General features: G+C 39.8%; 3 protein-coding genes across 4 annotated transcripts; 1 reads left to right on the plus strand and 2 right to left on the minus strand.

Annotated features, from left to right (window-relative positions):
• The first annotated feature begins 502 nt into the window (after positions 1–502).
• Positions 503–3,962, plus strand: gamt (guanidinoacetate N-methyltransferase). The gene is made up of 6 exons (XM_072389251.1): positions 503–801; positions 2,141–2,286; positions 2,446–2,509; positions 2,774–2,841; positions 2,947–3,057; positions 3,712–3,962. Exons 1-6 carry the CDS (start codon positions 624–626, stop codon positions 3,850–3,852), a joined length of 708 nt encoding a protein of 235 aa, XP_072245352.1. The 5' UTR covers positions 503–623; the 3' UTR covers positions 3,853–3,962.
• Positions 3,963–6,774: 2,812 nt separating this feature from the next.
• On the minus strand, positions 6,775–11,921 carry ndufs7 (NADH:ubiquinone oxidoreductase core subunit S7). Its single transcript, XM_072389252.1, has 8 exons — positions 11,856–11,921; positions 10,527–10,563; positions 9,953–10,024; positions 9,744–9,864; positions 9,245–9,424; positions 8,799–8,845; positions 8,148–8,236; positions 6,775–7,259 (listed from the first exon to the last, which is right to left on the minus strand). The coding sequence occupies exons 1-8, from the start codon at positions 11,896–11,898 to the stop codon at positions 7,162–7,164; spliced, it is 687 nt and encodes a 228-aa protein (XP_072245353.1). The 5' UTR covers positions 11,899–11,921; the 3' UTR covers positions 6,775–7,161.
• A 4,444-nt stretch (positions 11,922–16,365) lies between these two features.
• Positions 16,366–26,793, minus strand: LOC140311279 (uncharacterized). Of its 2 annotated transcripts, none has more exons than XM_072388669.1 (5): positions 26,395–26,793; positions 22,638–22,984; positions 20,781–21,347; positions 20,026–20,239; positions 16,366–17,079 (listed from the first exon to the last, which is right to left on the minus strand). In XM_072388669.1, exons 2-5 carry the CDS (start codon positions 22,909–22,911, stop codon positions 16,839–16,841), a joined length of 1,296 nt encoding a protein of 431 aa, XP_072244770.1. In that variant the 5' UTR covers positions 22,912–22,984; positions 26,395–26,793; the 3' UTR covers positions 16,366–16,838. The 2 variants fall into 2 exon arrangements, with proteins under 2 accessions (XP_072244770.1, XP_072244771.1); XM_072388670.1 differs by lacking the exon at positions 26,395–26,793 and adding an exon at positions 25,748–26,082.
• Between the last annotated feature and the right edge of the window lie 65 nt (positions 26,794–26,858).

Below are 26,858 nucleotides of genomic sequence, written 5' to 3' on the forward strand. Positions count from 1 at the left end.
ATGTTAAAAACAGTACCAAGGGCTCAGAAACTTTGGGTGGCCTTTTTCTTTGACTTTTTGTCAGCTGCCTTTAAATGCAGCAATATGAAGAGTGTGGTAGGTAGCAGTCCATAATGTACAAAGTTTTGCCCAAGGGCCCCTTAACCAAATAATCTGAAGGATCCCATCGATCCCCCTAATAAGCTTTTACCATAAGTGACTGTGTTTACTGTTTGAGTTTGTCTGTACATTCCTTAGAGAGTGAAATGTAGCTTTAATCTCTGAAAAAAAAAACGTATTCTGAATTTCTGTAAAGAGGCCAGATGTCAAATTTGACATGTTTCAACAGTACTGTAAACCAACGGAAGCAAATTGACGTTTTCGTCAACACAGAGCCAAAGTAGAATTTATAAGGTTTCATAGCAACTGTGCCACTTATTTACCACAGAGTGAGACATCACATCTGCAGAGGGTCTTGGGCGATCTTGGATCTTAGATGGAATGTATTTGTGCTTTTGACCCCCAGTCACACTCCTGCGGTGTCAGCACTTGTGTGCTCGATATAAACCGCCGTGTCCCCACTCCCACCCTCTCCTGTGTCTGTCCAACCGTTCACTAGAACCCCACAACAACATCAACAAAAAATGAGCTCCGCTGCTCAGCCCATATTCTCAAAGGGAGAGGACTGCAAGTCCTCCTGGCACGACGCTAGCGCCGGTTACAATGAGACCGACACACACCTGGAGATCATGGGCAAGCCGGTGATGGAGCGCTGGGAAACCCCGTACATGCATTCCCTGGCGACCGTTGCAGCCTCAAAAGGTAAAAGTGACAGTTGTAGAAAGTCGAATGTGTGTTCTCGGACATGGAACTGAGTTGCGTGGCTTGTCCGATATTGGACTCACGGTGCAGCCGATCATTTAGACCAAAATATTTAGTAAATGCAGCTGAGTCTCACAGATTGGTAATATAGTTTTCGTATTATTTTAACAGTAATCAGCTATAAATATATTACTAAGTGAATTTACCTAATTTTTGACATACTTTACATGAAATCTGTTTTAATGTAAATCTGAAATATTAGAATATTTTTTGTTGAAGACATGGAAAGATTAGGAATTCCTAAATTATGTTCAAAATTACACATCATCACCAATAGTTTAAAATGAAGCTCAAAAAAATGAATTAACTGAGATAAAAACCAGTGTAGTTTTTGTTGTATTTCTACACACATTTATGTGGCAGCACGTGTGAGTGTGAGCAGCCCACAGCAGCTGTTACTGCCCTCCTGGGAACGGGCCAAAAAATCGGCAGGGGGACCCCACTGCTTATCTGCTTTTAGCTTTATGTGAAAATAGACTGATCCACACCCACTCTTGGACACACTGAAAGCATGCGTGTGCAATAAAACAGCGTGCACCATGCTGCAGAACTTGGAAGTTTGGATTTTGAAGTTTTTAAGAATCTAAATGAATGCAGTTTCGTTGGAGATGAAAATGCATTTTCTTTCCATATTTCTGTTAGTCACAGTTCCAGTACATCTACATTCTCACCACACACGTGGTTTTACTTACTAATTTCAGATACTGTCATTTGTTACGTCCTGCGATTGTTTACTTGATGTTAGAATTCAGTTTATTTTGGTTATTTACATGTGAAAGCAGATGAGCACATATCCTTTGACATTTGAACTCTGTCTGAACACGTTTACCTCGAGCTACGTGAAAACGAAAACATTCAAATATGTTAATAATCCATTGAGATTCCTTTGTAACTCTTTAAAGATTAAATCAATCTTAACTAAATGGTCAAGCTGTAACTACGAACCGTTACCCCTCATCTATTTATATGCAACTGTAAAAGGGAATGAAACCCTTTGACCTTTCTGTCCAGCCACATGTTACACCCTCCCTGCCTTCCCTCCACACCTGACAGATGGAGGAAGCCTCAGTCAAACCATGAAAATCACTGTTGTATCTTAGTTAAATCAGGGAAAAACTTATATGAGCAACAAACAACCTGTTCCAGTGGAGGTGGAACTGGACGAATGCAAACCAAAAACCAAAAAAAACACTTTTTCTGGTTTTGAAGAAATAAGCCCACACTGAACCCTGCCAAGCTTCTAACAATTATTTCCTGCCGGGTTGTTTTTGTCCCGTAGGTGGTCGGGTTCTGGAGATTGGTTTCGGCATGGCCATCGCTGCCACCAAAGTAGAGTCTTTCCCCATCGAGGAGCACTGGATCATCGAGTGCAACGATGGCGTTTTTGCACGGCTGGAGAACTGGGCCAAGTCTCAGCCACACAAGGTCAGTAGACCTGACTGATAAGATGACTGTTATCACTTAATGTTGGCTCCACTGTGTGCTTGGTACCTGATATGCACGCACACAGACCTCGTTTCTGTTGAACATTACCATTCCTGCTCTGCAACGCGAAGGTGTTGATGAGTGTTTTCGCTGCTGCAGGTTGTCCCTCTGAAGGGCCTCTGGGAGAACGTCGTTCCCACCCTGCCAGACAGTCACTTTGATGGTAAGAAATAAAACCAGACGTGGGCGAGCTTTGATCAAACGTGGAGATGTTTGACTCACAATCCTGGGCTTACAGATACATGTTATTACAGATAGAAATATTGATGCTTGATGTAAATCAAAAGAATGTGTTTATCTGTTGAGCCATTTACAGATGCTTTGGAGGACAAAAAGGGTTTAAAGTATCAATAAACTGAACACATGTAAAGGTGGTTGATTCTCCTGTTTGTGGTTCACTGGTAACACTGAATTCCTCCTCTATCAGGGATCCTGTATGACACGTATCCTCTGTCAGAGGATACATGGCACACTCATCAGTTTGACTTCATCAAGGTAAAACTTAGCAGGAAATGTCTTGTCGTCTGTGTTTTCAAATGTTTTTGGACACATCTGGAGCTGAACGACTGACAGTTTCTTGGTGTGTGTGTTAATCTGCAGGGTCACGCTCACAGGCTGCTGAAACCCGGCGGCATCCTTACCTACTGCAACCTGACCTCCTGGGGCGAGCTTCTTAAGACCAAATACGACAAAATTGAGAAGATGTTTGAGGTTGGTCACCTTTGGGATCCTGTCAAGATCCCAGTTCATCTACAACTCTAATGTTAGACGTCTGCTGTTTTTTAAAAGATGATCAGACTTTTTCTCAGTGCACTTAACCATATTATATATGGTATTCTAAGACAAATGTACAACTGGAACACGACTATTTTCCTGAATCTTACAGCCAGTATGAGGCCAAATGAGGACGGGACATTTGCACTAAATCCAGGAAATGAACATGCATTGAAAATAATTATATTACAGACAAACTATATACACAGAGAGTTGAGGGTTTCTGGAATATTTACTTGCAAACCCTGAGAAATGTGTCAATTTGAGGCAGTAAATGCAGTTCTTGACATCGTTGAGGCTTGAAAAGGGGAGGTTTCTGCACATATAATTGTGTAATCACTCAGTTACTGGTACCGACTGCGCCTGTGAATCATCATGTATCCTCTGAGGTGAATTTTGAGCTTCACCGTTCTCCCCATCCTGCGATGTGAATTTGAACACGATGTGTTCATGGCGATATTTGTCCACGCGGCAGAGCACCGAGCGTATCCGAGTTACGTGGCGCTTTCATTTCAAGGTTACTGATAAACAGGATTAGAGCGTGAGCCGCCTTGTACTGACTGACTGACTCTCTCTGTTAATGATTTTCAGGAGACTCAGCTGCCTCATTTGCTCCAAGCCGGCTTCAAGAAGGAGAAGGTTAGCACCACTACCATGGACATTGACCCACCAAGTGAATGCAAATACTATTCCTTCAAGAAGATGATCACTCCTACCATTGTCAAAGAATAAAGTCTGAAGAAACTGCTGCAAACCTTTTTATATTCCAACGTGCCTTCTTTCCCGACACTCATTCTGTGTATTTCACTCTGCCAGATTTGAATAAACCCACTCCTTCCTGACTCAGATTACAGGTTTTCATATTTAATGTACATTTATTGTGGCATTAGTTGATGAACAGCTCTGTTTCATCAGACTGAACATAAAGCATCCATTGATATTTTACAGTAAAAAGAGAAGAATAAAGCAGACTGAAATGCATTTATATCTCACTGACACTCTTTCGGCTTTTACATCACCCAGCATCCTTCCTGCCATCAGTAGCCCAGTTTTTAGACAAAGCAGTAAATATCCCGCCGCTTGCTTTGTTATAACCTTTTAAAAAATGGGAGTCTGAGATGGTCGCAGGTCTGCAGAATCATGTTGTTAATGGGAAACCTGACAGTAAAATGCTAACTCGCTACAAACCCTGAGAGCGGTGTGTGCATCAGAGCTGGTCTCTCACAGACAGTTCTGAGGGGAGAGTTCAGATCCAAATGTGGAGGAAGCAAATGAAAATGTTAGCGTGTCATGAGAAGACCGTCAGTGCAGGTGGATGAGAAATTTGTGTCAAAATCTCAATGAGACTTGTTCAGCTGACTTTAAATATATCATTTTAACTGCACGCTTTCTAAAGCATAGTGTGAAGACTGAAATGACTTACTAATAGATATCACCATTAAACTTGCACATTTGATTACTTTTATGTCAAGTTCTCATAAAGTTTATGTGGAAATCTGCAAATGAGACAATATTCCAAACGTCCATCAACAAAAGTTTGCAAAAATAACCACGTGAATGTGGTTTTTTGGACATTTTCTTCCCAGAGCTACAGAAACAAAAATGGCCAAAACTGGAAAAAATGTTGCGTCTTGCACTAAGCAAATTAATCCAAATATAATCAGGATCATGTACGTCGTCATCAAAAAAATGCTCCGTGGAAAAAACAGCCCCCAGTCACCGTTAAACTGTTCTAGATCATGTTTGCATTCAGACTCCATCACTAGTTTAACTGGACAATTTCATATTAGTCTGCAGCTAATTGTTGTCTTCATATTTGGAATAATTAGAAGATTATTTTTAAAGTTAAATGATAAGGTGCTTTGTAGATAAAATAAAAAATTCTCCAAAACCTTGATGTTTGGCATATGTACTGAAAAAACTCCAAACAAAAAGATTGTTTCATCACAGTACTAATACTGTTATATGTTTTAAATATAGAGGAATAGAAACTATAAGATTTCTCTAAATGGTAAAAAGTAAATGGTTTTAAACAACGAAAGCTTAACATGGACACTTTATTTTACTCATTTCGACTGACAGTCAGGTGTTACACACCTTTAAATGGTTTCCTGCTTGTTTTCATACTGAAAGGCACTCTTACAAATGTCACAAAAGCTGTTAAACGCTTGGCTGAGACGAACACAGAGTACTCTATGCACGTCTTAACTTATGGCTGGAGATAACGGTGCGCACTATCTGAACACGTGGGAATAAGTTACCAGCTGGCGAGGACACATTAATCATTGGATGGATGGATGATGCAACGCCAGGCGGCGCTCAGGTGGGAAACCACAGCAGCTGGCAGATTTCAGATCTGAATCAGGACTTTTAGAAGTTAGTCGACATTTCATGTAAATAAATCTGGGGAGGCGGAGGGCGAAAAGCAAAAACCTGCGTTGAAACTTTGGTTAACCTGCAGCATTTCATAAAAGAAGGATGGGGGGGGGGGGGGGGGGGGGCAATCCATCCTCTGTTTTTGTCCTTTAAAATGGGAAAATGTTCCTTCTTTTCTACATTAGAGTCGACATATTATTGAGGTTTTTACACATCTTATTGTTCTGTTTTCACTTTATCTACAACACATGTAATGAAAAAATTAAAACTCCATAAAAATCTAATTAGCCGAAAGCCAAGATGCCTCCATCTATTACAGACACCCAGCAGTACTTCTACTTAATGTGGTGATCTGCATGTATGAGCCCAATAACTGATTATATATACAGGATATAATGACACTGCACACAAGACTCATGTTTGGGGGAGGTTTTGCCTCCACTACTGCATATATTAAACTAACTGGCAGCTTTACAAGTTCCTCCATCTTCTTGCTGCTTTAAATATAAATATTGGCTTGTGGTCATACTCTTGGATGAGTTTGTAATATCTGTCACCAACACCTTCATACTGTGGACGACTAAAGAAATGCTGTTAGATATGTTTAAGGTGATTTATTTTTTTAGCTTTTTTTTAACTCTTTCATTTGAAGAATGTATTTAGCTCTCTAATAGGCTAAATTGTCTGCATATTAAGAAGACAGTAGATGGGTGTTGCATCCTGCAGCGAGTGTAAAACAAGTCCAGTAAGAAGGTAAACACGACACAGATCCAGTATTAAAAACATTACACAAAATGTGCTTTAACCAGTGTGTGGTAATGGCTGGCATGCATTGCTTCTCTCTTTTAGCAGCTGAACAACTACCACAGCAGCAGTCGTGCAGGCGGTCATCAGCAGGAACTTAAAGGAATTAATTGCGTGACTCACAAACTCCCTGCAGCGAACAGGGCTGAACCGCTGACTCTGTTGATCCACAATCGTCTCATATTAAAGAAAGTAAGTGTGCAGGAATAATTATTACTGCTGGTTTACAATAATTATGCATGCAGAGACGCAGCTCCAGCTGATCGTCCTAAACTTTAGGGGATATTTGCATCTGTGACGTGACATTTTACTGTGCGTGTCTGAGGTTTTCTGCACACAATGAAAATGTATTCCGCTTCCAACCACTGCTGAGCGTCAACAGTGAAGGTCAGAGCTGGTGATCACAGGAGCCACCTGGTGGCTCAGCTCATCCGAGAGCCGCAGCTGCGAAAATGACGACACGAGAAACAATCATGGATTTCCACAAAAGCCCAGTTTATTGAAAATTTAGATCCTGTGGTTTGCCACTCATATTTATGTTTGTGACTGATTAAAAGTATCACCATGAATGAGAAATATATAACATGGCTGACTGAATGTGGTTTAAATGATTTATTAACTGTAGTTTTAAATTCTGACACAAGCAACTCAGAATAATGACGCTGATTTAAAGCAACAGAAAACCGGAACTGAGTGAACACAGATGGGTTTGGTTGAAAATAAGCAGCAGTGTATAAATTACAATAATGACTTTATTGAGGTTATTGCAGCTCTACATGGGAGGAGGAGCAGCGCTCCAAATGCAACCAGAAATACAGCATTTACATATAAGGAACACACAGAAATTTATATATAACACATTCACTTCCTATACCAGATCTTTATCTTCTTCTCACGCTTGATCTTCCTCTGCAGCTGTAAAGTCCCGTAGAGGAGAGCCTCTGCAGTGGGTGGACAACCTGACGACAGATGGGCGAAAACAGATAGAATCTTATGTATCACGTGAAACTACACGCTCTCTGGTCTTTGTCTTATGGGTCTGAGTAATGACAGCAAACGGTGAGCTGCAAGTGTCCATAGTAACTGATGGGACTTTGCCAGATAGGACTATGGCGGCCATGTTTACATCGACACAGACACCAGTAAGTTACACAGTTATCTTACTACATAATAAATATAACTATCTAAGTATTTGTGATGCAGCCGGTTAATACATGTACTACTTCTACATTACATTCTTTTAGCAAATATTATTATTTTTTATCTACACACTGGATGGGTTCAGCATCTTGTCCAAAGATACGTGTGGAGTGAGGAAGCTGGGAATAGAGCCAGCAACTTCCAGAACTACAATAAAATAAAAAACTAGGAACTCTACAAATGACTGCAAATACAGCTGCTGATGTGACTTTTACTTCTACTAAATGAGACCGTAATCGTGAATCAAAGCTGCGCTAAAACCGATGACAGAGATACAGACAAATAGATGTGCACACGGCCCAAAGCAAGATGAGTGAATATTTATTTCCAAAACCACGAACCACCAGTATCTGCTGCTTGACCAGCTTCCACGCTTCTGTGAAAACCACCAATGTCTGCAACAGCGATTTGTCGAGGCTGGTCACTAACCTTGGGTGATAAGACCCGAAGTCGGTTTCACGAGGGTTGAAAAGTAGGATTTGATCATGGTGGTTGATATATTTTAGTTGGTCCTGTTGGTTTTCAGAACCCCACCCATAACCCTGATGAAAGTGGTTCTTTGCTCTGGCCCAGCCAAGAGTTTTTTCAGAACCGAACAAATGGAACACAGGAACTGTTTGGGTGGCAAAACCCCCATCGAAGCCTACCTGGAACATAAATGTCCACTGGTACGATCCGGTCGCAGCCTCTGACCACAGCGTAGGAGTAGTGGTAATAACCTCCTCCATTTGCACAGCTGGAAGAAGAAAACCACGAGAACACTTTTGGTTAATCACTTTCTTTGACTGAATGTTTCAACTGCGGACTTTGTGAGGAAAAGTTCAAGACATCACACATGTAAGTACAGGTGAATTCCCTGAGCAGGTGCTGTCTTTAAGTTACTTGAATGATGATTTTGTCAGATGACGACAAAGCAAAATATTTTTAAATATATTGGATTTTATTAGAGCAACAGTCTGGAAGTAATTTAATTGATCACCAATTAATAGGCCTACGTTGTGTTTTCCATCACAATTTCTGACATTTTTAGGTATTTGAACAAAATAAAATGAAAATCAATACAAATGAGGGCAGCTTTATTAGAAAATAAGGCTGTTTATATGAACTTATGCTTTAATGTTTTCAGTCTGTTTTTTGTCAATCTAACACAATCGTTTATTTTTTTCTAATGTCATGTAAATGTTCTTTACACAGTACTGTAAAAGGACTCGGACCAGAGCCAAAATAATAAAATGTAATCACTACATCACTTGTTTGAAGTACATGTTAAAAGGAAAATCGTGAAAGAGTTAATTTACCTTCCCATGGAAATGACGTATCTGGGCTCAGGCATCTGGTCATACACCTGTTGGATGGAAGAAGCCGTTCAGTAGTTGTTATATAAAGTCTGACTAAGAGCTAATCTGTATATTCAGCTGGAGTAGGGCTTCATGCCGGTCTGCCAATCCATCGGCAGGCTGCTCATAATCCGGCCAGCATTTGTGCAGCTACAGTGCTCCCATCGCTCTCTTCTTGCACACAGAAAAATCTGACTGACGGCTCTGTCAGTGTCTGCAAGATGTGAACAAAAACTCTGCCCAGTTCCATCCTCCATTTCACAGAGCTGAGTCAAACCTGAGACAGCAGTTGTTTTGTTGAAGCGTCATCAGGTGAACTGCACCGTCATGTAAGATTGTTGCTTCAGCAGCAGCAGCAGCAGCAGCGAACACGGTTAAAATCACATCATTAGCGTCCCTGTGCTCACCTTCCGCAGAGCTGGGGCCATCTTATTGGTCAGCGTGCCTGCAACGATCATAACATCAGCCTGTCGGGGACTTGCTCTGAACACAACTCCAAAACGGTCCATGTCGTAACGGGGAGCTGCCATGTGCATCATCTCCACTGCGCAGCACGCCAGGCCAAAGGTCATCGGCCACAGGGAGCTCTGAGGGGAAACACAGCAGAGATGAAGCAAACAAAGCACCGGAGAGCAGAAATACATTGTTACTTATGTTACTGTCCAGCAGGGAGAAGGTAGTCTGTCAGATGTTTTACCTCTTGAAATAGCATTTTATTGTCTTAAAAACTCTTCTCTGTGTTTCACTTTATAAAGAGGACTTTCTTTCAAGCTTTGTGACTTGTTACTAAACAGCCTCGTTCTTAGCTGGACAAATGAACATGTGAAACTTACAAAGCTCTGCACACTTGAATGTAATCAACACATTCTGGATGTTAACACAGCCAAGAGGCTCTCAGGTACTCACTCTGCGTGCCCAGTTGACCAGGTCATCCAGCTTGGTGACGACATAATCGCCCTTACTGCTGGCTACAGCTGACGGTTTGGCCTGTGCCACTGCTGTGCTCCTCTCCCTGACTGGCACCACACTGCAACAGGAAAGGTCAGGAGCTTTACCACATGCACAGTGTTTAGAGGCGGGTAATACAATTACTACAGACTGTCTGGTCAACTAACCTTGGGTTGGTGTTATCGCTTTTAGCACTGCTGTGCAGACTCTTCTGCTGGAAAGCAAAAACTGAAATGGGCCTGTCAGACAATTGAGAGACAGGAGAGGATAAGAAGATGATTAAAAGAGAGAAAACAAAATGACAAATGAAGAAAATCTAAATGTGAAAATGGTCATCGAAATAACAAAAAAAAAGTATCCAAAAGAGGATTCTTCTGTTATACTGATAATGTTTGATGGTGTGTCTGATGGACAGCTGGATGGATTTCTTTAAGGAGGATGCTGAGCCTCCTAAACTTTACGATGCTTTTAAAGCTTAACGAGACTGTTCCTCTGAACAGCAGGCAAGCTGAACGCTCCCACTGCCAAAAAATGTGAAATATATAGAAAACAAAAATAAAAGAAACAGCAAACATTTCAGCCTTTGCTTTTCAGAGGTATATTGTGCTTTAATGTGAGATGATGTAACCTCCACAAATACACAAAAGATTCAAAAATAAAATACGTAAAATAAAACAAAAGTTATAAAAAGCCTCCTGAGTAACTGCTCAGTAACAAGTAAAAGGATTAGGATGTTCTTACCTTGTTGAAAAAGAGCCAAATAAGGCCAGGCGAGGAGCTGCAAAATAAAAAGAATAACAAACTGAAGAAAACACGCTGAAGGGGGCTGAAACCATGTGGCATCTTCACAGTATCACTGTTTTGGACTATTACTGTGATTATTATTAGTTACAAAGACAACAGTACAGATGGATCCACACACAACGAAAATGAGGCTCTCCGTCCCTGTGAATGTTTGCTTCGTCTCCAAAATTGCAGACAAGCAAACGATCAGATCTTATACCACAGTATGCAAATATTAAGGTTCAATTTATACATAATTTCACAACATATGATGCAATTAGAAAGAGTCCCTTAAAAACTAGGCTATGGGAGGGCTTCGTAGCTCACAGGATGTCTCGCTGGTGGAAAATAGGTAAAGCAGTGTAAAAGTTGTATTTTTCTAATCTAACATGTTGCAGGAGGTCCTGTCATTATGTTTCTGACTTTTCTATCATTATTGCAGAACAATAAGAGACCTTCCCCAGTTTGTGACATAAGTCATTACGCGACAAGCAGCAACAACCTTGTGAATGACATTAATATGTACAACTGTATTTTCTTACCTACCTCTACGGCAATTTATGGAAATTTAACATTAGCTATTTCAGCACTTCGCTCTTTAAAGCGATATGTAAATAATCAGACAGATATCCCCTCAAAATCAGCAGATGATTGGCTTCACAATATCCAACTCTAACTTTGAATTTCAATATTTAGGGATGAATCATAAAGAGATAATCGTTTCATATCCATTAGAAATACTTCACTGTTCGGTACAATTCTGTTGATCGGGTGTCCAAATGGATGCCGAACTCTAAAGTACATTTAAGTAAGTTTCTAAAACTCTTAGCCGATTCTCCTCGCGGGATTATGATGGAAAATGCGGGTAAAAACCCTAAAGTGGCAGAGTTTTCCCGAAAACTTTAGTTTCATAATCAGTGCGTTGCAGTTTACGTAAACGAGGTTTTACGACTCTGGTTAAGTTCATCAACACTGCGGACAAAAACAATATTGCAACAACAGCCAGACTGATATTATATTAATAATAATGCTGGCTTGACAACTGGCTATCATTACAGCTGCTGCTCATGTAAGTGTCAGCTAATCTGTTAGCTGCTTTGCTAACGCAGACAGAGCAAGGTCAGCGTGCGCGTTCACTAAAAGTAACAAATACTCTTCTCGACACACCCAAACCATTGACTAGTGCCCTTTTGTGTGCTCGTTTTAAAATACCCACAAAAACGCGAATCTAGAAACTCAACGATATCCACCAAAACAACGAGTCTTTTTAGTCAAAACATCACTTACCCACCAACGCCGCCATCTTTGAGATTCTGGTTACATCAATCATTACTTCCGGTCTGTGTTGAAGCTGCTGAGCGCTGCAGCTGTGTGACACAGTTTATTGAAAAGATGGTAAAAAACATGCATTGTATTGTGACTATGGCATCAGTTATAGTTTATAAAAATCTATTGTCATATGCTGTATAGTAAAAGATGGACGTTTTCGACCCTTTTTGAAAAATCTGCATTAAATCGTTATTAAATCTGCATTTTAGATGATGACCAGCAGGTGGCGACACGTGCAGCTTCATTACGAGTCTTTTGACTGAAATCTATAGGAAAATTATTATAACCACCTCTCCTCACACCAAGAATTGGTTTCCTGGTGGGTTTTTGTGATGAGATAGGCGAGACTCCCAACAATAATAATAACTCTAGTATATGGCTGTGTAAATAAGTCTGAAAAACAGAGGTCTTCAGAAATTACACTGCATGCATGCCCTGACATTTGTATCACATAATATCAATACCTTAAGAAATTCCTGATAAACGTTTAATAATTTAATCATCTTTATGTGGCTGTAATGATACCGGATATTGTTTTGTTTTTGTTTGTTTTGTTTTATTTTTCATAGTTTGTTTCTGACTTTAGTCTCACACAATACAGGCTTCCAATAAAGTTTGTTGATTATAGATGCATCGGAATGTGGTGACAGATGCTGCAGTAAATGATACATTATTTAAATTAGAGGTCTTGGATACATGACTTTGTTCACAAATATAGATTCTATATTTTTTCAGGACACAATATTTGTAAACTAAAAGCTAAAATAAATGTATCTGTGGATTTATTATTAGAGGCTTTATTAATTGCTCAAATTTATTGTTGGTTTAATTATAGGGTTGATTTCTTTTTTATATGCATTTCCCCAAATGTTCACACAGTGTGACATATATACTATTACCAGGGAATGTTACAATATATAAAAAGACTTCTTATTCATAAATTCCCTTGTTTTATTCAGAAGACTAATAGATTTAGATAATTTCTGTTTCTTATACTTCCAATACAGTTTGCGATTCATAACTTCATGATTTAACTTCAGTGTTTTGTCAAATGTGGCATTCACAAAACCAAACGTTATAAGTTTTGCTTTACTTTCATTAAGAGAGCATTATTAACATTAAACCAAGTCTTTAAAATGATCAAATCTTTTCACTGTATTATCAAATACAGTGTATTTGATAATAGAGTGATACGTCTGCCCCTGAACTATCTAAATTTGTATTACCATAAAATGTTCTAAATTTCGATGTGTTAGACACAATAAAACACAATCTAAACAAAGTAAGGGTCCCAAAATGGAACCCTGTGGAACACCACATTATTCTTCAAAGCTGTGATTCCTTATCATGAATCTTTTTCACATTGAAACTTGTAATTTAACATTTTCTCTGATCAATAATGATCAACCGTGTCATAAGCTTTACATATATCTATAAACAATCCCACACTGTTGTGTTTCTTAACACTTTCTGTTGCTATATTCTCTATAAATTCCGTCACTCGTAGAGATGTTGATCGATTGTTCCTAAACCCATTGTGTGTTACAGTCGCAAAGACATCGGTCTATAATTTGATACAATGCATTTATCACCATTTTTGTAGACTGTAACTCCTCCAGCCACTTTTGTCTGTACAGAAGCACAAAGTCACTGACTTATGATGGAGCACACATTCACATCTTAAAAGCAAGTCATCCGGCATCCACAGATTACAGGGTATTTGAAGCCTGTAACTTACCCTGAATTTGTTTTTCAATGTGAACTAAATTTCACAGGAATTTAGGACTTTTACCACAGTGTTGTTTTTACATTGCAGTCTGCATTGCATTTTGAGGATATTACGTTTCAGTTTGCTTTGATCAGCGATTGCTCAGCTGAATCTGTCCAAGAATGTTCATACAAATGTAGTTGTACAAAATAGAAAGCCACTCACACTTTGACCTTTTGCAGAGGCGATTCTGTCTTTTCACTCAGAGATTAGGAGGTGAGTTTGCAGAGAGGACTCTACTGGTTGGGCTGCACTCACAAGTGTTGTTATAACAAATACATTTGAAATTACATTTAAACAAATCTCTCGTGTCACCTGAGTGTGACAACCTGTTAATAAAAGCTGCTTTATTCTAGTGTTCCCGTAATGTTCAGCTCACAATGACAGAATTAGAAGGTAATTGTGTGTTTCATGTGAATAACTTAAATGTTCAAACACACAGACACCATAATATGTGTTTAGAAGTTAGATCTTGAGTTGGGATTATTTCTAGACCACAGTCATGACTGCTGTGTTCAAATGAATCTAAATTAAAGCTCTTGTTCCTTGTTTGTGTTTCTGCACAATGCCACTGTGCTGTGAACTCACAGTAGAGCAACAAAACTCCAACCCTAAACATCAAGAAGGGCTCTGAGAACAGCAGACTGTGGTCTAACTGGGCGGCTTCCAGAGAAACATCAAGGAGACAGCAAGTTTCCCAAATTTACTCCACATAACATGGGTCTACCTAATCCGATCAATTGGATTTTTGCTGGAAAAAAGAAAGTCAACTATAACGACCTACCCTGGGTCAAAAACAATTTATGGACATTTGGTTTAGCTTACACTGAACTCATTTGAAAAATTATATTAGGTTACTTGATTTTGTGCGTCAAGTAAATGTGACACATAAAATCTGGGAGAATTTCTATGAACTCATCATAGAAGGATGTTGAGGCTGCAATTAATGATGAAGAGATTTTATTGTCATTCTTAGTTTCTGAGAAGAGTCTGAAGATGCCCTGAATGTATATTGAAAATACAGTTTCCTCTGTTAAAAGTGGGACTCTTTTAAACATTGTCGACCAGATTTTCTTCAATATGTTATATCAGGATCAAATTTAGCCGTCAGTGCTATGGTTGGACATTTCTCTTTTGAGTCTTACAGAACAACACTTAATGTCTTAGCAAGGTGCAGGTAAGACACTCTGTCTGTTCTTTACAAAATAATGGAAGAACTAATCGTGACTCCACAGCTAATTTGCATGATTTAGAGGCACACAACATGCAAATTAGCTGTGAAGAACTACTGAAATGGGAAGTTAGTAGGACCATGACTCACTGTGCTGCTAAGCCAGAGAGTTTAGTATGACCTTACCTTGCTCTGACCAGGCCAGCAGGACATGTTAACTTATATTGTAGGAATGAGTACAGAATAAATGCATAATCATTGGGATATTTTCACTTGCATTTTAGCTTTCTCTTCATGAGAACCACTTTCTGGTTATTACAGTTCTGACTGAATTACCCCCAATATCAGAGGTGCTACACAGTGCATATATTAAACAAAGTCAAAGCAAAAACAGCAGGTGGGCGCATACATAGGTGGAGCCAGATTAACATATTAATGAATCACAATTCACTATCTGAGGAAAAAGGTTTAGATTCATAATCCAAACCATAATAAGTCTTGTCATGGCAAAAACTTTGAAATGTAAAAGTCTCAAACACACCGTTGAACTTTAAGGGGATCAGTAACAGTTATAGTGGGACTTTAATGATAAAAGTTCAGGCTTAAACCTGAAAAAGTCGCTCACAAGACAATCTCAAACCAGGAAGCTTGTTTTTAACTTTAAGTAGCTATGGCTGAACCATTAACCATCTGAATTTCACCCACTGGGGGCTGAATAAAGTATTCTATTCTATTCTATTAATCTCCAGTGAAGACTTTGTAATTATAATCCCACAATGGAAAATCTTCAGAACAGCAGCTGATTATCCCTGAGGTAAAACTGTCTCAACTCCCAGAAATTTCACCCAAAATACTCTTGAATTCAAGCAGCTTGTTTTTTCTGCTCGGCTCCATCGTGTGAAACTACTACAGGGCGTAATGCTGAATGTGAGGTATTTCGGAGGAAAGGACACTGCTTTTAACTTTGCAGGCAAAGCAGGAAACAGTCATAAAATTCTACAAGCAAACCTTTGTATTAGGTTTAAAGACATGCATTCACAAGTCAGATATGATGTGATAAATTTGGGTACTTTAATCTGATCTGATCTGAGTAAAGCAGAAGCATTTATGTCAAAATTATAAGTTGGGCATTCAGGACATCCACTTCCTGTAAGGAATAGGAAATAAATCTCAGCATCTGAAGCACTTCAGAGTTGTATTTTAAAAAAAAAAAACTTTTTGTATATCTTTAGTCAACGAATTGCCTCTAATTAAAGTAATCTAGAAAGCTCATTCATCTCCCTTTGACTGAGAGTTCAAAAGAGACTAAAAGCATCTTATTCTGTTTGGGTTTTGGCCTCATTTTGGTGCCACAAACCGACGAGTTCTTTAGCAGTGGTGAACACGCCAGCAGGGTGGAGATGTAGAGCAGAACTGACAGCACGTTATCACATAATGACAGTCCCAGGAACGAAAACGCACCGCCGGCTCTCCAGGAATAGCTGCTCAGAGAAGGCAAAAGCAGCAACTGGTTAATGGGAAACCAACTGTAAACGAAAGAAAAGATATTTTAGAACAAATTGCTTTTATTCTGTCTTAATCATGTACAAAGTTTTTGGATTGTCAAAATAAAAAAGTTTGACAACTGGACCTGCTTTGTTTCTTTTTTAAGGTCAAACCAAATACAGACGTATACATACAAAAGCTTTTAAGTACATAGAGTTAAAAACTTTAAATACAGGCGCTGGAATAGCTTAAAAGGGCAAATGTTTTATAACTTCATAACAGCATTGTTCAAAGGCATCCTCGGCCACTAGCAGGCAGAAGTCTTGTATTTCAGATAATAAAACACAAATCCACATTAAACAAAAGGCTGTGCACAAGAGGAGCAAAAACACAAGTTAAGCCGTCACAGTTTGGAGGTTATAGTGGCAGCGGGTGTAGCTGTGCTGAAGTGCAGACCGCAGGAATGGCCTATTTTTGGAGAGATGGCCTCTTGGAGAAGAAAGCTCGGCTCGCCTCCTCACTGAGTGTCCAGGATGTCTGGTTTGCCACTCGGGCTCTGTGATGTCTCCCCAGACCAGGAAGAGGGGGTGACCTGATTATAGAGGATATCCTGGGAGTCAAAAAGGGGCTCTTTGAGACTGAGTGTGTACATGAGGAACAGATTGAGAGCAACCATAGCGAGGAGCGGGAAGACGGTCAGGCCAGAACCAAAGCCTCGCCAGGAGCTGCATGTGTTCAGGCAGAGCCAGTAAACAAGCCTGTGGAGGATCAAAAAACAGGACATCAGATTGAGTTGAAATATTAATGATAAATACTCATAACCTCCCTGATGAATGGTGATCGGCAAGTTAAGCATTTTCACTTCAGTCAATCAGGCCTTTTTTTCAACAAAACAAATCTGTAATGGAAATGTATCCCTCCATGCTAACCTTGATCTAGCTCAGGCTCGTTTTCAGGCATTTCAGACTCACTGTGTCTTTAAAAACTGAGCTGATGTTCATTTTAGTCTAAACTACCTCAACTGTGTTGTTTCTTTGAGATAGAAATTATTCTAATCAATATCTTATAATAGATATTAACTCTCACATCAACTTTGTTTGTGAGGGTTTGCCCTCAGCAACAAATGCACACAGAAAGTGACAAGAAAATGTAGTTTTCTAAGGAGTTCTATTGTATTTATCAGCTAAACGTTCTCTTTTTTTTTTACCCACAGTTGAACTGTTTTTGTTCTTAATGACTTTTTTGTGGCAACAGTAGAAAGCTGTTCGGCTTTAACTACTACTCATCCAGTCCCAAACAACAGTACGGACAAAGTTCGAGACTGACTCGTTGAAATAAAGGAGCATTCGGTGGATATTTGTCAGGCGCTGGTAGAGATCAAAAACAGAGCAGAAAGGGAACTTCAGGTGGTCACAGACACAACATGGCCGACATGTTTAGCAGCGCACATTCCCATGGCATTAACTGATTGGCAACCTCATGTAGAGGTTAGCATTTAGGCATTGAAACATCAAACATCCCTGGTCTAAATTCAGCTGCTCTTCCTCCCCTTCTATTGTTTCTCCACTGATTTTTTTTTATACATAAAAAAAAGGATTTATTTTCATGTTGGAAAAACTATTTTTCAACTGGAAATCTGTTTAATATTTCTGACATTACATATCAAACAATATTTTCCAGAATTTATGATACAATGACACTTCCAATTATTCAAACTAGATTTCAACCACAGCGGCAGACAGAATAAATAGAGAGCGTTTCTGCCAATTCAGCTGATGAAGGAGTTCAGTAGAGCTGTGTTCATGAGGTCTCAGCAGCTCTATCAGACGCTGCCAAAACATTTCTCTGGCTTCGTTAATGACAGTAGTTGTGTTTGTTTTTACCCATGTTAGCAGACAGCAGCGTCAGTCTGTTAATCTGATGATTTAGACTGAAATAACTGCTGAGAGGTCTGAGCAGATATTCATAACACACTGAGGATGAAGTATTTTAACTTTTGTATTGAATTGTCCATCATAACAAGCAGGTCAAAGTTCTAACTATCAAGTGAAATTTTCCACTCCAAGAGGATGAAAACTTATAGGTTTGGTGACTATTTCTTATTTCCTAACTACTCCTTAGTGGAAATTGTTACCTTCAGTTGGATGGATTTAGTACAAACGTTCCCTTCTGGATAAACTTGTTTGGATAAGACTTGCTGTTTGTGTCCCGTTCGGGATCAGATACAATCATGTGTAAAAGAAAACAAAAAAGGTTTTATGTTTCAGGACTTAATAATAATGATAATAGTAATAAAAAAGCCTCTGGTTTTAAAATTAGATAAATGCAACCTCAGACAAACAGCAACACCTGACATATTACATGATGTTATTGTTATTTTCATAAAGCAGTGTGTGAAAGACTAAATATACCCTCAACTCTATAGGAGTTAAGAGTAATAAGCAGCTGCCAATCAAATGCACTTGATTAACTGAATGTCAGCTGGTGTGAGCGCCTCTATAAAAGCTTTTTTAGTTTGCTGGTCTGCAACATTCAGATGTGTGGGAAAGACATCAGCAAAGCTCTCACAGAAACAATTGCTGCTGCGCATCACTCAGGGAAGGGTTACAAGGGCATTTTTAAACCAAAGAAAGATTATTCACAAGTGGAAAACACTCAAGACGGTTGACAATCTTTCCAGAAGTGAACATCCAACAAGTTCACCCCAAGCTCAAAGAGTGAAATGTTCAGTGAGAGGAAACAACAACAGACTCAGACTTTACAGGCCTCAGTTAACATGTTAAATGTTAAAGTTCATGACAGTACATTAGAAAAGGACTGAACGAGAATGGCTCGTTTGGAAGGGTTGCAGCCAGGAGAAAGTCTCTTCTCTCTAAAAAGAACATGGCAGCACAGCTTAGATTTACAAAGTTTATTTGAACCAACCACAAGACTTCTGGACAGATGAGACCAAAGTGGAGATGTTTGGTTACAATGCACAGCGGCATCTCTGGAGAAAACCAAACAACATATCAGTACAAACACCTCATACTAACGGTCAAGCACAGTGGTGGAGGGCTGATGATTTGGACTTGTTTTGTAGCTGCAGGACCTGGAAACCTAGTCATTGAATCCACCTTGAATTCCTCTGTTTAGCAAAGTATTCTAGAGCCAACTGTGAGGCCAGACCTCAAGCTGATTAAAATGCTGTGATGGGACCTGAGCGGAGCTGTGTATGAACAAATGCTGCAAACCTACATACAGAAAACAAGTTACTGATGCTTAAGGTGGGTCTATCAGCAATTGAAACTTGGGCTATATCAAGTTTTTCACCCACTGCTTCTGAATTTTGGCTTAGTTTTTGTTAAATGAGTCATGTCACAGTGTAATATGATGTATTGTTGCTCATCTGAGACCTGGTACGTACCAGATGATTTTTTTTTTGTCATGCCCTGATACATAAAACTTTAGAATTGAGTGTTTATTTTTTATTTTTTTACATTATAAATGTAATTTATCTTGTTACTGTAATATTCAGCTCCTTGTTACATGTGGCGGGTCTGTCAGTTTTCTTTGATTTAGCTTAAAGACTTTTGTTTCAGGTCTGTGTAAGTGGAGCAGTCATTAAAACAGGCTTAATGCAGTCTGATTTCACCAGCTCTGTGGTAGTTTAATGATTCTATCACAAGCATGAAATCTTCATGTGCACCACTTTTGAGACTCACCTTCCAAAGATGAACATGGCAACCAGTATAGGCACCAACTTTAGCTGGCCTTGAGGCAGCAAAGCGGCCATAATGATGAGGTTGAGGACGTAAAGGAGAAACTGTTCCAAGGACGCCGTGACAAACAACTGCTGAAGCGTCTGTCTTCTGGGAAATGACTCCTGCAGATTGAGCGAGCCGGCACAGAACTGGCATGCCGCACCCGTGAGCATCGCTGCGAGGGATAAAAGAGCAATAAGTCAGTTAGCATCTTAAATCTAGGCCATCTTTCCACAAACAGCTCTCAACTCATGACAAACCTGTTTGAGAGCACCTTTTACTTTTCCTACTTCCATTTGAATACAGCAACTGCCAGCAGAATGGCCCACATGCAAATACTCTCCACTATCATTTGTTTGATAAATAGGTGAGAGGAAAATCATCTGGACTGGATTTGATTTGGATGTTCCTGCCACCTGTTCTCTTGTCGCCCAGCCTGGGAAGTGATTAAAATGACTGAGAAAATTAAGCCACAGCCTGAGAGACAGAGACGCAGCCAATCTCTTATTGTAGTTTCCATTTAAAACTATGTGAAGGAGAAGGAAATTATGCTTAGGCCCGGGGAGATTTCTGCTGCATTGAGGTTGAAAGTGCATGAAATTAAAGAGGACGCTGAAACATTCCAAGACGAGGCAGCCAGACAAACCAAATCCACTCTTAACCTTTATCTTTCATCTGAGTCTGTGTTTGTGAGTGTGCAGGTGTTTGAGGCGTACCGAGCAGGATGGGGAGCGCAGCCACCACGCAGCAGCAGAGGGTGAAAAGGATGCGGCTGGTTACATCGGGGCAGTCAGGGGGTCTAATGGGGATGTAGAAATAGAGTGCATAGAGGATCCCGGCTGCACACAGAAGGGAAGCTAGGACTGAAAGGAAAGCAGGAACTCGGCCTCTCTGACAGCATTTACACTGGCAGCAGCGACAGCAGCATTGTCCCTGATCTGAAACCTCCTCCGTGGCTGCGCAAGTCTCTCCTCGGCCCTCTGAGCTCCACACAGTCAGCTCCACGCTCTCTGGTGGCGGGCCTATCAGAGGTCGGCCCTCATCCACTGTACTGTCCAGGTTGGTGGATTCTGGACTCCATCTTTGTGTGTCTGTCCCATTGGGAATATCTCCCTGAGAGACTGGTGTTCGAGGGCCAATGTGGTTTTCCATGGTGGCGTCCAAACTGTGCGCCGTGATGATGGGACTGGAAAGAGTTTGATCCAGCTCCCCCTCTTCTGTCTGATCTGGGCCGGGCTGTTCTGGGAGGCTGATGTTTGGCTGCTGATTGCGAGGAACAGAGCCTGTTCAAATCAGAACACATTTTAATCCAGAATCCAAAAGCAGACACTAAAACAAATCCTCTGCAGGCTAACATTAATCAATCATTCACTTCCTTAGGTCCAGGGTACAAAGTTGAGCCAAGAGTTTCATTTAAACTGTCAGAGAGATATGCATGCGTCTAACAACATTAATCTGGTGGCATTTGTCTGATAGTCAACAAATCCTGCAACACAACCAAAGCCACAATAACTTTGTTCTGCCTATTAGTATTGCCTGTATAGTGAAAGTTTCATGTAGTTTAGTCTCTTTTAGAAAATGGAAACTGCATGTGTTTTTAGTCTCTCAAATGTGTATTAATCCTCAGCTGTAAACAGTACCCATAGAATGTATCTGATGAAAACTAGAGTCCTCCTATTTAAGGAAAGCAGTCATATGTGTCTGATTTGAAAGGTTTCATCATCTTTCACAAGGCTGATTATCACAGACGGCATGAGGAAGTCATAAAGAGTTGCACCAATACACAATGTTATTTAATTTTGGTCTTATTGGAAGGGGTTTATTGGATGTAAAGCATGTCCTGTAAACAGTTTGTTATTCATAAACTGCGTTCAAGTATTTGACAGCTTGAGATGAGTAGAGAAATGAGTTTAAAGTCTAGGTTTAGAAGCAGGATTAAAAAAAAAAAAGTTCTGTCCAATAACATTTGTTGCTACAGGCCATCTAATCAACATCTATTAAACCTCACAGAGACTGCAAGGAATATTTCTGCTGTGGAAAGTTACAGGCATTCAACCACTTCACATCGCAGATGGAGTGCTCCACAAGCAGGCTTCCAGAGAAAAAAATGATTTGCCTTCTAGAGAAAAACGGATCCGGGCTCTTATGATCTTTGCTGCCATGGTTGTGGAAAAGTTATCAGATTTATCTGCGACAAAGATGGCTCATTTCCTCTAGCTCTCTTGTTATTTTAGAGTAATTTCAGAAGGACTCACTGCGACCGTTTTATTAAAAATAAAGCTTTTAAATAGTCCTAAAGTGTTTTCCTTCTGATGTAAATCATATGAAATAAAGCTATTTCTCTAAGGAGATGATAAAATCTGTATATGATCTAAAATAAAATCTGAAATATGTATATGTTATGCAATATAACTCAAGATTGAAAACTGCAGAGAGGATTTAAAACATAAAAATACAGCCTTAATCAGCTCTGATCCAGTCTGACTTTTTAGCTTTTGCTAATTTGTTCTGGCATATTCTCAAACTCTACAGCACCATCAGGCGAACAGTAAAAAGCGACAGTGATAACTCACTCCTTGGCTCATCTGCTGCTAGTGGCGGTTCCAGCGAGCGCTGGGAGCCGGAGACAGAGTGGGAGGACGAGTGCAGCTCCTCAACCGAGGACTCGGGGCTGTCTGACACCGGCGCCAAGGAGATCTGAGTGTCCAGGTCCAGGAAGGGGGAGAAGGAGAGCCTGGCTGGGTCGATGTCCTGGAGCTGGTTAATAATGTCACTGATGGACTCCTTCATGCTGTCGAGCTCCTTCACGTTCTGCCGGTTAGTGGCCTGAAGCCCCGAGGTGCTCATAGTCACACAGCCTGAGAGGAGCAGGAAGAGGTCCAGACGAAAACCAGGCCAAAATCAGCTAAAAACACCAGACCTGGGACACACAGGAAAGTGAGTGAAAATCAAAATGATAATAAACATCCCCATCTTAAAATCAAGAATGTTGCAACTTATTGGCTTGGCAGTTTTTTTCTTTATCAACTTTAAAAAGCTAACAGTTTTGACCCAACATATGAAATAAAAATCATCTGATTTCAGGATGCGATGCTGGAAACAAGAGAAGAAAAATCTTTATTTCCATCATATTCATCATTTTTATCCTGTAAGCTGTGGCCTTGTTGATTCTTCTGTGATCCTCCATCTTCTTTTTATCTACCTGTAAAACACTTTTTCAGCATTAACCATCCTTATGGGTAAGGATGAAAGATTCAAAACCAAACCAAAGTGGGATTGCATGTGGCCTGATTCCAACTGACTCCATTTAGTGAGGATGGGCTTCTTAGAAATAAAGGAAACAGGAGTATAAACAGATGGTAACGTGTCCAGTAAAGATGTCTTAACAGGTTTGAGTTGTTATTGGCAAATGTTTTTAATCACAATATCAGCACATAGATACTGTACATTAAAAGCTGGTTTGTTTTTGTGAACAGTTTAAAAATCCAAAAGTCCAGAAACCATATTTACAATCCTGTATTGTAAAGATGCTGCACATAAAAGTCTGATGATGCAGTTGGGACATTGAGGTTGTATCTTCCTCTGTTCCAAATCTTGGTGGGAGTTTATATTCTACAAGCATGTGGGACTCAAGAACACTCAACTAAATACTTAAATTTCACCACATTAAAGTCACAAAGACACCCAAGCCTAAAGCTCTGTTTACGTCATCCTTCTAAACCATGAGGGATTTCTGAATTGTCAACTAACACATTCACTCTTCAGCCTCCGAAGAAAACTAGAAACATGAAATGAAAACCCTTCAGTTAACTTATTAACTTTGATCAATGTGTTTTTAAAAGAAAATAGCTGTGCGTTGAAAACGTTGATGTGATGCTAATGCTACATCAGGCTTGAAAGGTGAAAATATGCAGAAGTCTCAGGTTGAAATTAGCTAAAAGTACCGAAAGTATATTTGGGCACAAGCAGGTTAATTATTTCCCTCGATTCCAGTTTTTCCAAAATAAGTAATAATAATAAATAAATAAGTAATAAGTCTTTTATTTTACACAAGAAATGCTCCCACTGCTCAGTGGATAACATAAAAATGATGTTTTCACATCAATGATCTGATATTTCGATACATTTCAGCTGTTTCCATTGTAGTGTATCAGTTCCCAGCCCTTTAAAGGGTTATTCCTTCGCCAGAATTACATTTGTGAGTATCTAAGTCTCTTTGACACAACTTTGAGGGAATTAAAAACAGAATATATATATAATTTCATTGTTAACATGACATAACAAAGAAAATATGCAAAATCCAAATGATTTAGGTAGGACAACTCCTACATGATGACCTCAGTATTTCTAAAACGTTGAAATCTGCCCAAGGGTCGACACAGTTGCGATGATGTCAACTGTCGTGCAAAAATTAAACACAAATTTAATTATCTTCTTCTGTCCAGTTACTGCCTCTATTTATTTTAGATTATTGGCATTACAATGGCCTTTTGCTGCTGGCTGCTGGCTTTAAGCTGCAGATACAACAATTTGCCTTGTCCAAGTTATTGGTTCGTTATCTAAATTAGGCTTAGAGGTCATATTTTGCTTTTTGGGTTTCCCTTCTTTTCAGTGTTATACGGCTTTTTTGCATAGAAAATGTTTGCAAAGTTACAAAGCATAAAACTAAAGAAGTTATTCTGTCCCACCAAAGACACTGTTCCTGAACTGCTGCAAACACTGCAAATGCCACGCATCACGTTGGCTTTCCAAAAGCCAAAATATGCCCACAGTGCTGTAATGTTTGGTTTTCAGCTAAATCAAAGCAATAAAGTGAGTAAATCTTCATTGAAACGTAGTCAGTGGAAGACGAGAGCCACTGAATAAGCAGCCATTAAACAATAACAGAGGAAGGAAGGAATAACATGGATAGACTGATAAAAAATTTTTAAAAAAACAGATGAAAACAACAAAACAATCACAGTCGCCTCCAGTTTTCACACCCAGGCACAAATATACATAATAATAGTGACAGGCACACTTCTTCCAGGAAGATAGTGGTTCCCAGAACCTATTGCTTGTGACATCTTATCTCACGTTTCAGTGTTCTCGTAGACGAAGAGTGGAGATCTTTCTTTTAATAACATCCTTGAGGCCAAAATAGGTAAATGATAGGTAAACGATTCACTATTTTACTATCTTAAGACTGAAGGTCTTAAGAGGTAGTTAGAGGCAAATCATTGCAAAAGGGGCTGAAAATAAAGCAGGATATCAGCCTTGCCAGCAAGGCAGCTGTGCTGAATGTTAATGTCTCTGAACATGATCCTGATGCCTTATAGGGAAAAAAAAACCTTTTAATTGTTTATTCCCAATTACACCAGAGAGGTTTTGCCACTTTGACTCTTCATTAAAAAGGTATGTGATGGAGACGTTTCCCATTTTACTCTTTTGCAGTCACACATCATCTGTATGAGTTATTAAAAGATTTCTCTGTTGTTCTTTTAGATTAAAGCTAAGTACATTTTACAGGTTCCGGTCTGTATAATTAGCACTGATATAAAAACAAAAAGAAAACAAACAAACCAAAAATAAGCTTTTTAATTAAACCTTTAATTAAAGTGCCCGTTACCTTTTAGATCGCGATGGCTTCAGGCCTTTTAGTTCACTTCCCTCACTAAAAACACACACACAAAAAAACACTCACTTGATAAAAGCATCGGACAGATGAGAGTAAAACGGCACCAATCACGCGCCTTTGTCGGTCTGGCCGTGTTTGAACTGTTTCAGAGGCGTCATTAACATCTGCAGATTGAATTTGGGGCATTTTCTTCTGGACGTCTTGGCGCACATCCAACAGTGGCGCAGAGTCGGCACGCAAAACTCCGCGGTGACGATCTTTATCCAAACAAATGAGGGCTTTACCATGTATAGAGTGCAATTAGGAGGCGTCGCAAGGGAATAAATCACGGTGTGGTTATCGGAGCTGGCGTGGATGGGGAAAGGCGCGTGAGGGGCCAATGTGCCTTTACCTCCCCGCTGAAAAATCCCCCCCCTCCTTCTCCTCCTTTGCTGCTGAGCAACTCTTACACAAAAACCTTCAACAATTACTCCTCCGAAAAGCGAATGAAGCAGGAAATGCCACATTTATTGACAAATAAATCACATGAAGCGCCCGAGCCTGCGCGTAAAGTACACACAGGTCATTCAGAAATCTTGAAAACTTGTGGCCATTCAGAGGCAATTAACGCAGCTGGCTGATACACTTCAAACACAAACGTGGCTTAATTTCAATGAAATGCCTAGCTGAGTGTTTCACTGAATTACAAACAGATTTCTTTGAAATCAACTTACTTTGGTCGGAGCTTGCAAAGTATTTAGGTGACTTTACTCTTCTCGCAGTTAAAAAAAAAACCCTCCGTCCTTGTCTGCCTTTCTTCCCTCCCCCTCCGTTTGCTTTTTGTCTTTCAGGATCCTGAACTTGTGAATCAAATTTCAGTACGGACAAAATACTAGGCTTTTCCTCCGCCCACACACGTTTTTTTCCCCCCTTTCTTCCTGGGTACCATGTCAAACACCATATGGAGCAAATAAGCAGAAGAGGATCCGCAGCGGCAGAAGGAGGAGGAGACATTTACTCTCAGTTTACCTTCAAATTCAACATTAAGAATCACATCCATCACAAACACAAGTTTATCCAAACACGACAGTAAACATTTACGCTGAGACTAAACTTCGGCTCTCCTCTAATATCCATAAACAGAATGAGTGTTTGCACTGCTGCAGAACTTTGAATCTGATTCTTAATGACTCAAATA

The sequence above is a fragment of the Leuresthes tenuis genome, unplaced genomic scaffold (assembly GCF_036924035.1).
Source record: "Leuresthes tenuis unplaced genomic scaffold, fLeuTen1.0.hap1 SCAF_7, whole genome shotgun sequence".
NCBI classification, from domain to species: Eukaryota; Metazoa; Chordata; class Actinopteri; order Atheriniformes; family Atherinopsidae; genus Leuresthes; species Leuresthes tenuis.